The sequence below is a fragment of the Ictidomys tridecemlineatus genome, chromosome 4, assembly GCF_052094955.1.
Source record: "Ictidomys tridecemlineatus isolate mIctTri1 chromosome 4, mIctTri1.hap1, whole genome shotgun sequence".
NCBI classification, from domain to species: domain Eukaryota; kingdom Metazoa; phylum Chordata; class Mammalia; order Rodentia; family Sciuridae; genus Ictidomys; species Ictidomys tridecemlineatus.
Window position 1 is genome coordinate 189,841,165 of NC_135480.1, and position 16,666 is coordinate 189,857,830.

At 40.7% G+C, this 16,666-nt stretch overlaps 1 protein-coding gene across 1 annotated transcript in view; it reads left to right on the plus strand.

The window, feature by feature from the left end:
* Snx30 (sorting nexin family member 30) overlaps positions 1–16,666 on the plus strand; it is a 106,766-nt gene that overhangs the window by 53,416 nt on the left and 36,684 nt on the right. The window contains exon 3 of the mRNA XM_005329699.5: positions 9,942–10,052. Within this exon, the coding sequence (XP_005329756.1) occupies positions 9,942–10,052 (111 nt within the window). The remainder of the gene's footprint in view (positions 1–9,941; positions 10,053–16,666) is intronic.

The following is a 16,666-nucleotide window of genomic DNA, read 5'->3' on the forward strand; positions in this document are numbered from 1 at the left end:
TAACTTTGGGGCTGGGTTTGTGGCTCAGTGGTAGAGTGCTTGTGTAGCATGTGTGAGGCACTGGGTTCAGTTCTCAGCACTGAATGTAAATAAAGAAAATAAAAGTCCATCTATAACTAAGAAAAATATTTTTTAAAAAAGAATAACTTTGGAGAGTGTGTGTGTGTGTGCGTGTGCGCGCACGTTCGTTCGTTCGTTTGTTCTAGTGCTAGGGATGGAGCCCAGGCCCTGCACCTGCTAGGGAAGAACTCTACCACTGAGCTACACTTCCAGCCCTGTATTATTTGTTGCTTTTGAAAGTTATTTTCTGACTATTTGAAATAGTACTGAAGTTTTAGGTGTGAAGCAGGGTTTCTTGACCTTGGTGGTATGGACATTTTGGACTGAGCAACACTTGGTTTTAGGGGGTTGTACTGTGGGTCAGTAGGTATTTTTTAGCATCATCCCTGGGCTCTGGCCTCTGGATGCCAGGGGTACCATCCTCCCCCACTCTGAGCCCCTGGTTGTGACAACAAAAATATCTCCAAATATTGACAGGTATTCTCTGGGGAACAAACTTTCTCCCTGGTTGAAAACCGCTAATCTAGATTATTTATATTATTAGGAAGAAAATTCACATTATCTCTGTGTATTTTAGAATAAAGAAGTCTTTTTGTCAGGAAACTATGTTATTTCTTGGTATTTCCCCTACCACAAACCACATAGTGAAAAAAAGACTTCTAGGTGATTCCAGATGCATTAATAGATGCAGTTACCTTTGTGGGTGGTATCAAGAAAAGCATGGATAACATTTCTTGTTTCTCTTACTGTGCCTTCTCTTTTTTCATTGTAGAAGAAAATTGATCTTTTACTGTGAAAGTTGAGTAGGTTCGAACCTGCTTAAATTCTTTTTAGAAAGAAAAATGCGATGAAATACATTCAAATTTGCTTCTTCATCTTTTATTGGATGAAAAATATTATATTTAAAAAATTATGCGAGTAATGTAAACACATTCATTGGGGAGGGAGGGAGGAGAAGAGAAGAGAGAGGGAGAGAACATGTTAAAGATCAAATACAGAGTAGAAAACCCTGAGTCCTCCCTGGTTGTCCTCAATATCTGTTCTAATTGAAAGTTGCCATTGCTAAAACGTGGTCTGTTCTTCTCATCTCTTTTCATTTACATATATACATGAACAGTTAGAATACATGTTATTTAGATTCTGGTGTCTTCACTTTCTCACTTTATCTTCAATTGACTGTATTTTTGAAGGCCCTTCCCGGTGCATACAACTGTATCTATCTTATTCTTCCCGTCTCTGCCTAATTATTTATGCAGTGATTAGGCCATTATCTTTTCTCTATGGACATTTAAGCCTTTGTCAATTTTCTGAAGTTACTTCCTGTCCTCTTCACCTGGTCCACACTTGAAGATCTGTCTGCACACGATGTCTTTCCTCATGACCATCCTGAGCAGGTGCTCACATGTGTGTTATTTCTTCCTCAGAGGTCTAGGACCATGTACATATTTTCAGGAATTATTTCTATTTATTTATTTTTACTTTGGCTGAACGTATTCTTCAACTGGTGGTCCATGAAATGCAAAACCTGTTTTTCTTGAATTGCTGCTACAACCAGGTGACAAGGTGACTGCCTTGCTGGCACAGTAACACTCTCCCAGGGTGACAGTTTTCGCCACAACTTGATTCCTATGCCTCCCTGCCCCGCTCCCCAAAGTAGATCCTGCAGGGAGGGCTTCTCTTAGCTGACTGATGGACTAGTACACCAGCCACAACCTACCAGTCTTTCTTAGGCCTCTTCTTTTTTCTTCCTTCCTTACCCTTTACCCTCCATGTTCTTATCTCTGCCCCTTTCCCTGGGATGATTCAATTTCCTACATGTGAGAAAATACCCAAGAGTAACCTTTTCCCACATTTTCACTTGGCTGGGGTGCCAGCACCTCAAGATGAACCTGGTGGGGAATTTTTACCTTTTTTTTTTTTTTTTTTTAATTTTAACATTTATTTATTTTTTCTTAGTTCTCGGCGGACACAACATCTTTGTTGGTATGTGGTGCTGCTGAGGATCGAACCCGGGCTGCATGCATGCTAGGCGAGCGCGCTACCGCTTGAGCCACATCCCCAGCCCCCCTTTTTTTTTTTTTAATGGTTATACATACTAGTTGGATTCGTCCCAACAAACTTACGCATGCATGGAAATCGATTTCCGTTCATGAGTCCCCCTCCCCCCTGCCTTTCCCTCAAATTTTACTTCTTACCATCCCTCTCTTCCACTTGTGATTCTATACCTGCGTTGTCTGCTTTTCCTGTTTCTAAAAGCACCGCCAGGTTGCTTGTCCTGGTGGTGCATTCAGAGCGTTCTTTCTGAAAGCTGTGTTAATGGATATGTAGGAGTGTGTGGGGATGAGAGAGGACACACAGGGACACAGGGCCCCACGCCTGATCTTGTCCTAGGTTTTGTACTTCTGTTGAGGTCCTCAGCAAAGTGAATGGTCAGAGGATGAGGCTGTACACATGCTTGCTTTATTACTTGGAGGTTTTGACTTCCCAGTCCTGATTCAGGTTCCTGTTGACCACAGGAGCTAACGTAAAGCTAAGTCTGAGAGCTGATCTAGGCAAAGAATGCTTCACCAAATCTATGCTGGTGGGAGGCCCCTAAGGCCCTCCCAAGGCAGGTGGCTCCTGCCGCTCTGACGTCTTCTAGAAAGAACTAATTATTGGACGCTGAGCATGTGTTATACTTTTTTTTTTGCAATAAAAACTGTTCAGTTATTATTTTATGTAAGTATAGATATTTTTAGAAATATAGATTTTATAGAAAAGTCAGAAGATGAAAGCTTAAAAACAAAAAGACTACCCATAAGGTCAGCAGCCAAAAAAAAAAAATCATTGATAACTTCTGGGCTATTTTCCTCTTATTTTTAAAAAATGAGTATCTTGCATGTGGCCAGTTCTCTTAATACGTTGCAGATATCTTTCTCAGCTAGCAAGCACCAGTAAGCACACTTTCAGGCCATCTCTTATAAGGTGGTACTAAGTGTTCTGTTTGGTGCATCTGTCATCATTTATTTTGTACTAAGTGCTTTACACATATTATTAATCTTCCCACTCGGTAAAGTAGATATTGATACTGTCTTTATGAATGAAACTGAGACACAGAGACATTAAGAAAATTGCTCAAAAACATAACTAATATGTGGTGGACTAGTGCTCGAGTCCAGGTTCCTTAACAATTGTGCTGTTTTCCACGACATGATTTGCCAGAGAGGATGGCTCTCACCCAGCACAGGAGGGCAGAACAGTGGTCCAGCTGAAATGGTCCATGTAGACATAGATGCAAGTTTGAGGAAACAGAGAGCCGCCTCCAGCTCCCTTGAGAGACCATCCTCTGACCTTTTACACTATTTCCCATCAGTCACCTCCCCAGCTCTTACCCCCCAAGGAGTACCTCTCAGATACTCAGTGGTCAAGAGAGCCAGGTTATGTCTAAGAATCACATAGTGGGCATTCGATCTAATGACAAGGTCATGGGTGACTAGGGTGACCGTTTCGTTGGTGTGGTGCAGAACCCAGTTTGCAGTGGGTTAGAGTGAATGAGAGAAGAGAAGATGTGAGTGTTGGTAGTTTGCTAGTGATCGAAAGAGTAAAGCAGAGAATATGAGCAATAGCTGCAGGAGGGGCATGGGCTCAGGGGAGGGGAAGGCTGTGTGTGTGAGTGTGTGTGTGTGTGTGTGTGTGTGTGTGTGTGTGTGTGTGTGTGTGTGAAGGATGAAGGAGACTTAAGTGCCAAGTAGACAGTTTTGGTAGAGAAGGAGACTTTGGGCTGCAGATTGACAGTTAGGAGGGAAGGTGTCAAGAGATGGTGCTCTGAGCATGGTGTGGTGGGGACTGGCCTCCCATGAGGGAGGCATAATTTTTCTGCACACTTTTTTTCCGTGGTTCTTGGAAAAAGAAGGGAAGCTCTTTTGTGGCAGGAAATTGAGGAGCTCTTTGCTTAGAGCTCCAGTTTTCTCCATGAATTAATGATGAGCTCTTCCCCTAAGAGTGAGGAGGAAGATTTGAAGTGGGCTTCAGAAGTTTTGAAAACTTGCACTGACCTTTTACTAACTGTGCGGAAAACAAGTGAGAGTTGAAGGGAGTATTAAGGTTGCCTGGTAGTGCTGAGGTCCAGCTATAGGCCATTGTGTCACTCTGATCTCCTTTTTTTTTTTTTTTTCCCTCCAGCATTGTGCTCACAGGGCCAGGCCTGATGAAACAGGAAGTGGCCAGTTGAGGTTCTGCCTGGGCTTGGACAATGGGAGGGAGCATTTAGATATGGAAAGTAAGGCACTGCCCAAGAAGGAAGGAAGGAAGGAAAGATAGGAGCGGACAGAATGTCAAGAGACTAGGTCAAAAGAGGCTGAGAAGACAAGGATGTCCACAGGTGGAAGAGCCTGAATCATAGGGGGTGCTCTTTAGGGAGGGAGATATGAGCGTTTCTGCCTGACTCCAGTCTGGGAGACCCCAGAGAGGAGGGAGACATGGTCAGCTCAGAGGCAGGTGAGGGGACCACCTGGATGGGAGGGCACGCAGATGATGAAGGGCTTTGGAGAGGAAGCTGGAGAACCAGGTGCTTGGGGAGCCGACAGGGAGTCAGTCCACCGCTGTGAGGAGGTGGAGGATGAAGGCAGCATGAGCCTGGCAGGGTTCCCGGGCAGTGGAGCAGCGCTGGGGCAGCTCCTGGCTTAGCTCCTGGCCTGGGGTGGGAGAGAATGAGCAGCACCCAAGGGATGGGCGGGCTGCAGGGAGGCTGCATTCTCAGGGGAGAGCCAGAGTTCAGAATCTGAGTAGGTCGAAGAGCCACATCTATTATGGAATGGATGTTCCCAAATAACTTGGGGGGAAGATCTTTTCTCAGAAGGAAACCTGGAGGAGAGTGAGGGTGAGTGGCCAGAAGCCTCCCCTGTCATCATTCTCAGTTGTTCTCTGAGGGTGGTTGTCATTTGATAAGCGAAGAGGACGCATTGATGGGGGACAGGTGTCACCTGGACTTCTCTGGCTCTTGCTATGGCCTGGGTGGATGCCACTTGTGATGAAGACCAATCTCTCTGGAGTGAGTCAGTTGTAAATTTTGGGTTGAGTGGACGTTCTTTGGAATGGCTCTGGGCCACAGCTGCTTGGCACGTCAACTCTTGGGGTGCAAGGGGATGCCTTTTAGGGTGGGGTGATGCCCAGGGAACAGACTGACTAGACCTAGGTCTTCCAAAGTGCTGAACTTCCAAAGAAGAAAATAGGAAAATTTCCAGAGATGCCAGAGATGAAGAAAGAGGTATTCATAGCAAGCGATGGTACTAATAGTAAAAATGAATACCTTTACTGTGACCCTGTTGCTCAGTTACCTGTCCTTCTGACTTCAGGTGTGTAATGATGACCTTGGATCTTTGTTGGACGTTCTAGCTTGTAGACACACTATATGGAAGGAAATAGATTAAAGTGCTGTCGTGGTTGTCTGTGGTCATGGAATTGTGTGGTTGGACATTTTCCTTTCATTTTTATTGCTTCTTTAGCCACCACTATTAGAAAACAGAGATAAACAGATATTTCTTTATTTTTTTTAATTATATCCTGAATTTCACAGAGGAAAAATTTATTACAAACTCATGCTTGGAGTTTTACTGATCTGCATATTTTATGAAGACTGTGAGTCATGCAGCTGGGTTTCTCTCCAGGAATCCAGTGATGTCCACGGCCCAGTTTCAGCCAGTGCATGGTGGGCAGGGAGTCTGTTCGGCTAGCCTCATTCCTGGCTCTGCTCTTTCTCTCCGTCCTTGTTTTTCTTTTATCATTCTCATCTACTTCTTTGTCATGTCATTCGATTATATTTTACATATCACTATGTCTTTTATAGAACAAGCTGCGGTAAAAATAAGGAAAAGAGATAGTGGGCCAGAGAGTGTGAGCATCCTGCTTGTGGTAGTTTTTACCTATCGCTTTCTAAAGCATCAGGCAAGTTTTTCCTGCAGTATTAAATCCCAAGTGGTACTTGAAGGAGCTATTAAAACTATGAACAGGGGCTGGAGTAGGGTTCAGAGGTGGAGCGCTGCCTAGCACGTGTGAGGCACTGGGTTTGAGGCACCACATAAAGATAAATAAATAAAAGTATTATGTCCATCTGCAATTGAAAAATATTTTTTAAAAAACCATGAACATGAGGCTGGGGATGTGGCTCAAGCGGTAGCGCGCCCGCCTGGCATGGGTGCGGCCTGGGTTCGATCCTCAGCACCACATACAAACAAAGATGTTGTGTCCGCCGAGAACTAAAAAATAAACATTTTAAAAAAAATTCTCTCTCTCTCTCCCTCTCTCTTAAAAAAAATGAACATTTTGTATGTTTTTGACTGTAAAAATATTGTATATGGATGATAAAATTTGGAAACAAGGATGATTATAAAGAGGAGTTTTCACTGTCAGTTCTAAACTTTTTTCCTGTTAAAAATTTTAACACAAGTGAAATAATAATGGATGTACAATGAATCTGGTATTTTGCTGGTTAAAACTATATTGAAGCATTTTTGTCATTAAAATATCTTAAAACATAATTACTGATAACTATAGAATAAATACACTATAATTTTCTTATAGTATTTTAAAATTGTTGTTCATATAGGTTGCTTTGATTCCTTTGCAATTTGAAATGATATTGCAATGCAGATCATCATAAAGATATATATGCCACTTCTTTTTTTTTTTTTTTTTTTGAGACAGGACCTAAGAATAAGTAACAGTATAATTCTCATAGTAAAGAATATTCATTTTTCTACATTAGAAGCTTAACATTATCACTCTATAGGAATGCTTCTTTGGTTATCTCTAGGCATCCCTGGACATTTTTTGTTTGTTTTGTTATAGCCTTGTTGTGTTGCCCAGGATGCATGATCTCCTCCTGGGCTCAAGTGATCCTCCAGCCTCAGCCTCCCCAGTAGCTGGGACTATAGGTACATGCCAACACATCCAGTTTCCCTGCTGCTTGTAAAACTTTCTTTTCCAAACCAGGCATGATGGTGCATGTTTGTAATTCCAGCAGCTCAGGAGGCTGAGACAGGAGGATTGCAAGTTCAAAGCCAGCTTTAACATTTTAGTGAGATCCTCATCAATTTAGTGAGACCCTGTCTCAAAGTAAAAAATATAAAAGGCTGGAGATGTAGCATGGTCAATTTCTTTTGGAATAAATCTCCAGCACCACCTGACCAAAAGAAAAACAAAAACAAAACAACAACAACAACAACAAAAAATACCCAACAAATCTTTCCCAATAGTAAATTCCTAGAAGTGTAATAACAGTGCTTAATGACATAAAAGAAAACCCGCAAAGGAGAGGATACAGGTGAATATGTGTATAAGCTTGCAGTGTGATGGCCTTCTGGTTGATGACACCAAAGCAGCTGCCTTAAGGGGAAGGGACACAGGAAATCTACTTCGTGACAATTGAAAGTTCTGTTTCAAAAAAAACCTTTAGAAATACAAAAGGCAAGTTGCAATAAAGAGCTTATACAAATGTAAAAGACTTGACCAAAAAAAAAAAAAAAAAAAAAGGGTGGGGTGGGGTGTGGGGAACCCTTGACAATAGAAGAAACGTATATGGCCAACAAGCATTTGAATATAAGAATATAAATTGCTTTATTTTTTGAAGCAGTGTGTTGATTAAAAATATGTATGTTCTTTCATCCAGCAATTCTGTTTTTAGGAATTATTTTAATAGAATTATCAGATAGGTGCCTACTGATGTTTATTGTAGCATTGTTTATTGTTTGGAAAGTTGGAAACAGAGGGGAGGGAAAGGAGAAATTCTGGGGAATGATGTTGGCCAAATTATTGTTACATTGTGTACATGCATGAATATGTAACAATCCTATTATGTACAAGTGTAATGCACCCATAAAAATTTGGGGGAAAAAGTTGGAAAAAACTTGAATGGGAATTTGGTTTAATAATTGTATAGCCACTCAATGGAACACTGTATATCTATTAAAAATAGTTATGTAGATCTGAACTTACTGACATAGAGAGATGTCTAAGATGTACTAAAGTGATACAGAAAATGAGTGAATAAATGAATGTTCATAGAAAAATATGGAAAGGTACAAACTCTAATGGGATTATGGCTGAGCCTTTAACTTATTTCTCCTGATGTTTTAAAGTAAGTATATATAGCCTGAATAAATAATAAATAGAAAGGAAAAAGGAAAAAAACCAGTTCCCCAAATGTGAAATTGGCTGAAGCAAAACAAATCTTGTGTTTTATTATGCTGTTTCTTGCAGTTATCAAATATTAATTTCATAGAGGAGAAATGTTACATAAAGTATAATTTCTAAAATGTATTTGAAAAACATAATAAAGAGAAATGGGCAGTTGAAAAAAAAAAAGAAGAAGAAGAAAAAGCCACAGGCTCCCATCAGTCCCATTTATAATGAAAATGAGTTGCTTTCACTTGTCACTTTTCAAAATGTCCCTTTCATGGGCTGATGATCATCAGTTCTCTGATGGAGCCTGTCTGTGGACACAGTGAGAGGCCTTCTCTCAGCAATCTTCTTACTATTGAGGAAACTAAGGCTCAGGGAGGCCGGCTGGTGCCTCTGGGATCTGGTGGGTACTAGCACTTCCCAGGCAGAGTTCTTCCCACCCTGCCTCAGGGTGAGTGTCCAGTGGCCTGTCCTCCACTGCTGTCATGTCATACCTGAAACTTCGTCAGGAGTGACTCGTTCTGTGGATTTAAGCATTGCTACCCATCCCTGCCTTCTGTGATTCCAATTCTTTGGGAGAGTCTTCTAATAATTTACAGAGAACCAAACTGAATGAATTTTTCCACATCTTCCCACCCCTGAAGTCCCCAACCATGGGGGAAGGTTGTGTTTCATGGGTGTTTGCTGATCTGGGACTTTGAAAAGACAGTCTAAGACTGAGTCCTGCACCTTCAGGGTTTTGCTCAGACTGTGAGCACAACTTTTGGGGAGGATGAGATCAAAATTTTCAGTGTCAAAACCGTTCACAGCCATTTCTTTGGATGACTCTTCCTTTTTGTCTTTTAAAGATTTTCTTGGTGTCTTGAATTAAAACAGAAATTTGGCTTGAAGGAGTGAATTTATAAAATGTCGCTTGAGCCATTTTTATCTTGGACTTTAATTTCTGAGATCAGTAACTGTTGGTGCCCTCCTAGGGAAAAGTGGCATGATTCTAATCAGTGAGTAAAAGTGTTGTTTTGATGTAAATCAACTTAATTTTATTTAACATTGGTTTTCTTACTTAAAATGCTGTTTCATGTTTTAGAAAACTAAACATTCAGGAAAGAAGATAAGGTTATTGATATTTTTATCTGGTACAGTGGTATTATATTATGTCCTAGATACTTTCTTATGCATCTAAAATACAGTATACTTTGAAGGTCGTGGTTCTGGCAGAATCTGGCAGATTAAGCAAAACCCTTTCTATTTTCCTTTAATCTGCCTCCTAAATGAGCAGTGATCCATTATCTCCACCCTTTACTTTCCTTTGCCTTTGGCAAAGCTTGTCAGCATATTTACTGGAAAGTAGAGACTCAATTTCTTTACACGGATTCGGAAATAGTTGCAATATCCTAAGTGGAATTATTCTGTGAAGAACATTCTGAGTTAAGCGTGGAGGAAATGAATCAAATGTTCTAAACAATTCTGAGTTCCATTTCCTGAGGGTAGGAAAAAACAAAGGCACAAAACCCCCCAAACCTGACGTTGTCATTCTGCCTCCTTGAATTTGTGGCTTCGACTGGTCGTTCATGTTGGTAAACTCCGCCACTTGGCTGGCACATCTGGTGGAAGGAACTTGTGTTCTTTCCCAGTTTGGTTATCCTAAGAGTGCTTTTTTCCTTCCCTCCAGCCAAGATATGCTTCTATTCCCTTATGCTCATTTTTTTCCATTTTCTTATTTGCAGAGTACTCGGGCAGAGTTTGACTTGCCAGAATATTCTGTTCGCCGAAGATACCAGGATTTTGACTGGTTGAGGAGCAAACTGGAAGAATCCCAGCCCACTCATCTCATTCCCGTAGGTAGTAAGTCAATACAACTTGTTCTCACTTTCCGCGAGTGATCTTGCCCCTTCCATTCCGGGTACACTTAGCCACATCTCTATGCCAGACTCCCCCATCAAATGTACGTAAAACACACTGGATAGTGTATTTCACCTTTTAGATTTTGATTTCTGATTGGCTGTACAGTATGCCAGTTTCTCAGGCGGGGTGGAGTAGATTTTCACTCTCATTATGGCAATGTTTTTGAGGAATGGAGAACTCTAATTCTCACTTGCTGCCTCTTTAAATGTCAAAGCTTGATAGCATAAGCCCTCCCCCAGATGGCTCTCTCCCCTCAGTGGCCACTGTTCTTGAGGTTTGGATAGCTGCCACCAGGTGAAGAATGATGCCTTAGATTGTGGCTGGCTTTCTTTGGACATGGGTAACTCAGGGAGCAGGAATCTGCCACACAATTCATTCCAGCCACAGTTCTTTAATTTAAAAGACAAACAAAACCACCTAACCCTATTTATTGAAGCAGCATAACATTTATCAACTTATGCCTACACATGTTTTTTTCTTTTTTATAGAACCAGAGCAAATGAAATTTCAAAGACTAACAAATCACTTAGCATGCACAAGACTGTGGATTTGATCCCCAGCAACACACACACACACACACACACACACACACACACACACACCCCAATATACGTATTAAATACTTTATAAAAAGTAGAAATAATTAGATCCTAGAGATTTGTTTGGGTTTTGGAGGTCTTTGGGCAGTTTGGGTCATAAATCTGTTTGGAAAGAGACTGATTTGTCCTGTAACAAAGTCCTTGTTTGAAAAACTTCTTAGCACTACCAATTTTCCCGTTACCATTGTGTCTTCCAACCCCCCCCCCCCCTTGGTTGTATGTGCTGTGAACATACTGGCCATGTCTTCTCTTCGAAGGTGGGAAAAGCCCTGTTGCTAGGGTTGGGGTACAAATGATGGGACCATTCTTTCCCAGAGCATCTCCTCTTTTCCCACCAGGTGTCCCCTCTGCTCTCCAAGCCTGAGGTTTTCCTTTTCTATCTTCTCATCACTTAAAAGCATGCCTGAAAAGTGAACAATTGTTTTTAAACAGTTGGAGCTGTTCTTTTTTTTTCTTTTTCTTTTTTTAAATATTTATTTATTTATTTTAGTTCTCTGCGGACACAACATCCTTGTTGGTATGTGGTGCTGAGGATCGAACCCCGGCCGCACGCATGCCAGGCGAGCGCGCTACCGCTTGAGCCACATCTCCAGCCCCCCTGTTTCTTAAATTAGAATCTTAACTTGGCAAAATTGGCAGCTAGTGAATCATTTTTTATAATAAACTTTTTATATGTCAGAACAATTTAAAAATCACAAAATTATTGTGAAGGTAGCAGAGAATTCTTATATATTCCACACCCAGTTTTGCTCATTATTAACATTTTATATTAGTATAACACATTTGTCACAATTTATGAACCAATCATCATTACTGTTATTTTTGAACATTATTAACCAAAACTGCTTGATTCAGAGTAGTTTTGTGTGGTGTCATTTTTCTGTCCCAGGACAGACCCAAGACAGACCCAAGACACCACATTAAATATCCTAGTCATGTCTCCTTAGGTTCTTTTTGGTTTTGACAGTTTCTCAAGCTTTCCTTGTTTTTTTGATGATGGTTTTGAGGAGTACTGGTGAGGTATTCTGTAGCCTGTCCCTCAGTTGACCTTAGTCTAATGTGCTTTTTCGGGGGTTAGATTGGAGTAATGTGTCCTGGAGAGGAAAACCACAGAGGTAAAGCATCATTCCTGTTGTAGGTATCTCTGTGGTTAACCTGCCTCACCTGTCTGGAGGAGCCACTTGTTGACTTTGTCCATTGCCGTTCTCTTGTTCTCTCCCTTTCTTTCCTGGGCTGGGGATGGAAGTGCTCTTTATGGGAGGCCCACAGTATGTTCCCCCTCCTGCATCTACTACTTTCACCAAGTGGCGCTTGAGATCAAAGGCTAGAGAGCGACACCTACTGGTGGAACATAGTGGCACTCATCCATCCACCTTGATGCATGAAGCACAGCATGGAAATCTCCAGAATGCCCAGGTGGATGCAGATCATCTCTAAGTATGGTTTCTTATGTCTGAGTAGAAACCGTAAGAAGGTACTTTAGAAGCCTGCAGAACCTTAAATTTCTTCATGAATTCTCAATACATATCTGAAGTAGAAGGAGATTTAATTTAGGAGAGCATCTCTGATTTAAATTTTAAAGTCAAACCAGAAGCAAAACTTTTTTCCCACACAAAAAAATCATTTTACAGAAACTTTATTGGTGTATAAAAACTGCTTTATTGGTATATAATTCATATATCTTACCATTCATTCATTTAAAATGTACAACTCAAAGGTTTTAGTATAATATTCAATTTTGCCACCATCATCAAATCAACGTTAGAATGTTTTCATCACCCCCAAAAGAAACTTTGAAGTGCTTAGCTCTTGATTTCAAACCCTCTATCTCCCCAGCATCTAGGAACCTTACCTCTACTTTTGTCTCTATAGATTTGTCTTTTCTGGGCGTTTCACATCAGTGGGATGATCATGATGCACTATGTGACTGTTTGTGACCAGGTTCTTTCTCTTACTGAGCATTGTGTGTTCAAGGTCATGCATGACAGCATCTGTTTCTGCTTCATCCCTGTGTTTGTCTATCCACTCACCCTTGATGAACATTTCAGTTGTTTTGCTTGTTTGGCTATTATGAATACTACTACTGTGAACATTGATGTAAGACTTTTTCTGTGGCCACATGGTTTTGTTTTTCTTGGGTCGATACCTAGGAGTGTAATTGCTAAATCCTAAGTAATTCTATATTTAATTTTTTGAGGAACTACCAGTCTGTGGCAATATCATTTTATATCCCCATATGCAGCTCATGGGGAGTTGCAGTTTCTCCACGTCTTCATCCATAATGGTGATCATCTGTCTTTAGTTGTATTCTTGCTTGTGAGTGGGAGGTGGTGTCTCACTGTGGTTTACACGTGCATTTCCCTGATGGCTAATGACGTTGGGCATCTTTTCAAGGGTTTGTTGGACATTTGTGTGTCTTAGAGAAGTAGTTATTCAGATCCTTTGCCCGCTTAAAAAATGGCCTTTTTTATAATTGAGAGGTCATATTTTGGGGGAGGAACTTCAGCAACTTTTTAAATCATGTGGGAAACTTTAGGGGCATGGTGGTGGGTTCCTGGTTTGTTTGGCGTTTTGTGTCTGCCTTCCCAAGTCTGCTGAGGTTAGAAATGTTTGAGCATGCCAGAGCTTCCCAGTGCTGTTGCTCAGGTTAGGAGTGTGAAGATAAAATCCCCACTCTGAAACCTGGGCTTCGTTGAAGCCATGTGAAGTGGTGGGTCAACAGCCATCCAGAGGGAGGCTCTGGGGAGGCACTGAGTTCTTTGATTTGCCTTTCCCGGTGGGTTGTCATAGGCTGCCCTTGTTTGCAGTCCCTGTTCTTCTGAACCTAGTAACCTTTGGAGCTCTACCGGAGAAACTCAACCCTCTGCTTCCTAGACCCGCCTTTCCTTTGCCTGAGTAGAATTACAAGATGGTTTATATTGATTGGACTTTCTCTCAACCCAGTCTTTTCTACTTTATCTTAACAATTCTGTCCTGTTGAACAGTAGCTTCCCTCTCCCCTTTATGTGGTGCTGGGGATTGAACCCAGGGCCTTGTGCGTATTGAGTATACAGTCTACTACTGAGCTACACCTCTGGCCCCTGTGTTTTACGGTGCTGTGACTTAAAAAAAAAAATATTGCTTTGTTCCTCAGGAATTTTAAAAACCAAAGAAATAACCATATGTGCTTAAAATGTCATCTTGTAACCAAAGTGTGTGAGTACGGTTGTCGTCTCATAAAAGCGCTTCGCTATGTTTTTCTGTATTATGTAACAGTTGGAGCCACCCAAAAGTATTTATTGCTACTGTTTTTCCCTCAGTGTTTTCTTTAAGCTTTATTGAAGTATAATTGGTACACACAAAAGAACCATGTGTGTCTTTAATGCCTACAATTTCATGAGCATGTGTGCACCATGATGCTATCACCACTTATGCAATAGACACCCACCACCTCCAGAATTTCCTCGTGTACCTTTGCTTGTGTGTGTGTGTAGAACACAACACTAGATCTGCCCTCTTGATAAGGTTTTAAGTGCAGAACACCGCATTGTTCTTAGGCATCATTGTTTCACAGCAGGCATCTAGACCTTGTTCATCTTGTATGACAGCAACTCTACACTAGATGAAAAATTCCTCATTTCCCCTTCCCCTCTGTCCCTGGAACCTCCGTTCTATTGTTTTGTTCTGTGTTTGCTCAGTGGTTTTAACCCTGCTCCATTTGCCAGTGCAAATGGTAGTTATGCAGCAGAGAGACTGATAAAATGATATCAGTGCAAATGGTAGTTATGCAGCAGAGAGAATGATAAAATGGGCAGGCGTAAATTCAGAAGATGAAGTGAATGTAGACACTTGACTGTATTTCACTTGGAAGTTTTCTTCATTTTTATGAAGGCACTTTATAGGAGGGCTATGTTTGCATTTTCTCTGCACCCAGTTTTCTTTTAGGTTAATACTCACAGGACTTAAGGAGAAGAAATTTGTAATTCAGTGACTTTTTCCTAATATGAAATGATCAATAAAAACTACACCTTCATTTTCTAGTTCTCTCTCTTTTTTTTGGTACTGTTAAATATACATACTTTTATTTTTTTCCAGTAGCTAAGTTAATAAGTAGTGAAACATTGATCGAACTTTCAAATACTTTAAATTAAACCAGGCTTGGCAATTATTCTTTATAGGGTCAAGGCCTTTAATCTTGATGTTCCTTTATTTATTTGAGAGTTATTTTTGCCTGGTAGCAGTATTTTCTACTAAACTGAAAAGCATAGGAAAGGATAGGTTTGTGTCATGAAGTGGGTGTGCACCAAGTATTGGATTGTATAGAAGAAACTGTTCAAATGCTGACAAGAGGAAGTTGGGCATTTCAAGTTTGAGCAGTAAAGCTTTGCAAGACAATCATAGAGGTTCAGAATGAAAACATTAAAGCATTTGTTTATGTGTGTCTTTCAACTATCCTTTTATAATGTTTGTGAATGCTTTATAATTATGTAATATGTAGTAAAGCAATGTCAGTATAATAAATAAACGTGCATATTTTGAAGGAAAAAAAAAGATTGAGCAACTAAAATGTTTGTCCAGATTTCTTACCAGAAATGTAGTGTTTCAGTGACAGTCTGTAGGAAATATGCTTTTATTTCAGAGGTTGCAAAACGGTTTTATAAACTAGTATAGAATATATGTCAAAAGTATTTTTTCCAAATACACTTGACTGTATTTCACTTGGAAGTTTTCTTGGAATGTCAGTACTTCAAGGCTAAAGCTTGAAAGATTTAACTGTAATGTTTTGCAAGTAGGATTTATTTATTTGTTGCAGATTCCAAACACTTATCTATAAATGTATCTAGTTTTTAAAAGCATTTCTGTTAGCAAAAATAACAAATACACTAACATACATAGATTTGGTGCATTGAGGCCCCACCATGGCGGTCTATCAGTTTAGGGCCTATCTTCCTTCATTTCTTTTCACTTTCGGAAATCTGCTCTAGGTCCTATTTTTTTTTAAGTGGCCTAAACAGTGCATATTTTTTTTAGAGGTTAAAAGTCCACGAGCAGTCTCATGGGCTAATGTTGAGGTGCAGACCAGGGCTGCGTCCATCTGAAGCTCTAGGGGAGGATCCGTGCCTGCTTCTTCCAGCTCTTAGAGGCACCTGAGTTCCTTGTCCTGTGGCCTCTTTCCATCTTTAAGGCCAGCAGCGTAGCCTCCTCTTGTCCCTCTGATGTCTGATTCCACCATCATATCTACTTCTGTTTAAAAAAAAAAAAAAGGGAGGTACATTCATTTAACATAAAGGCCATCACTTGAGCCATTTCATGGTGTAGTTGGGTGGCTTTTAGGCCATCATAATGTTGCATGACTGTCACCACTGTTCAACCCAGAACATTGTCATCACCCTCAGGATACCCCATGCCCACTGGCAGTCACTCCCCATGGCCCCTCTCCCAGCCCAGGCGTCATGACTCATGCTGCTAGGAATATTCGTTGTACAAGATTTTGGTGCAACGCTTTTTTTTTTTTTTTCTAACTTGGCTACACACCAGGGAATGGATCATATGGTAATTCTATGCTTAATCTTTTTTTTTTTTTTGAAACAGCCCAACTGTTTCCCACGGCAGCTGTACTATTTTATATTCCCACCAGTGCTGTATAAGGATACAGTTTTTCTACGTGTTTTCTTGCACTTGTTTCCTATTTTCTAATAACCATCCTAGTAGGTATGAAATGGTATCCTGGATTAAAAAAAAATTTAGCCTCAGTGATCCATGGAATTTCTACCCTGTGTCCTATTCCCCATTTTGCTTCTGTTTTCAGTGTTCACAAATTTAACAACCTCATCTAACATTTGTTAGGCCTCTCCCGTGTGCTTGGAGCTGTGTTGAGCTCTTGAAAACATGATCTCACTTACAGACTACAGACACACTTGACTTCACCATAGCCCAGGGTCCTAGGCACAAACAACCAGAAAGTAATA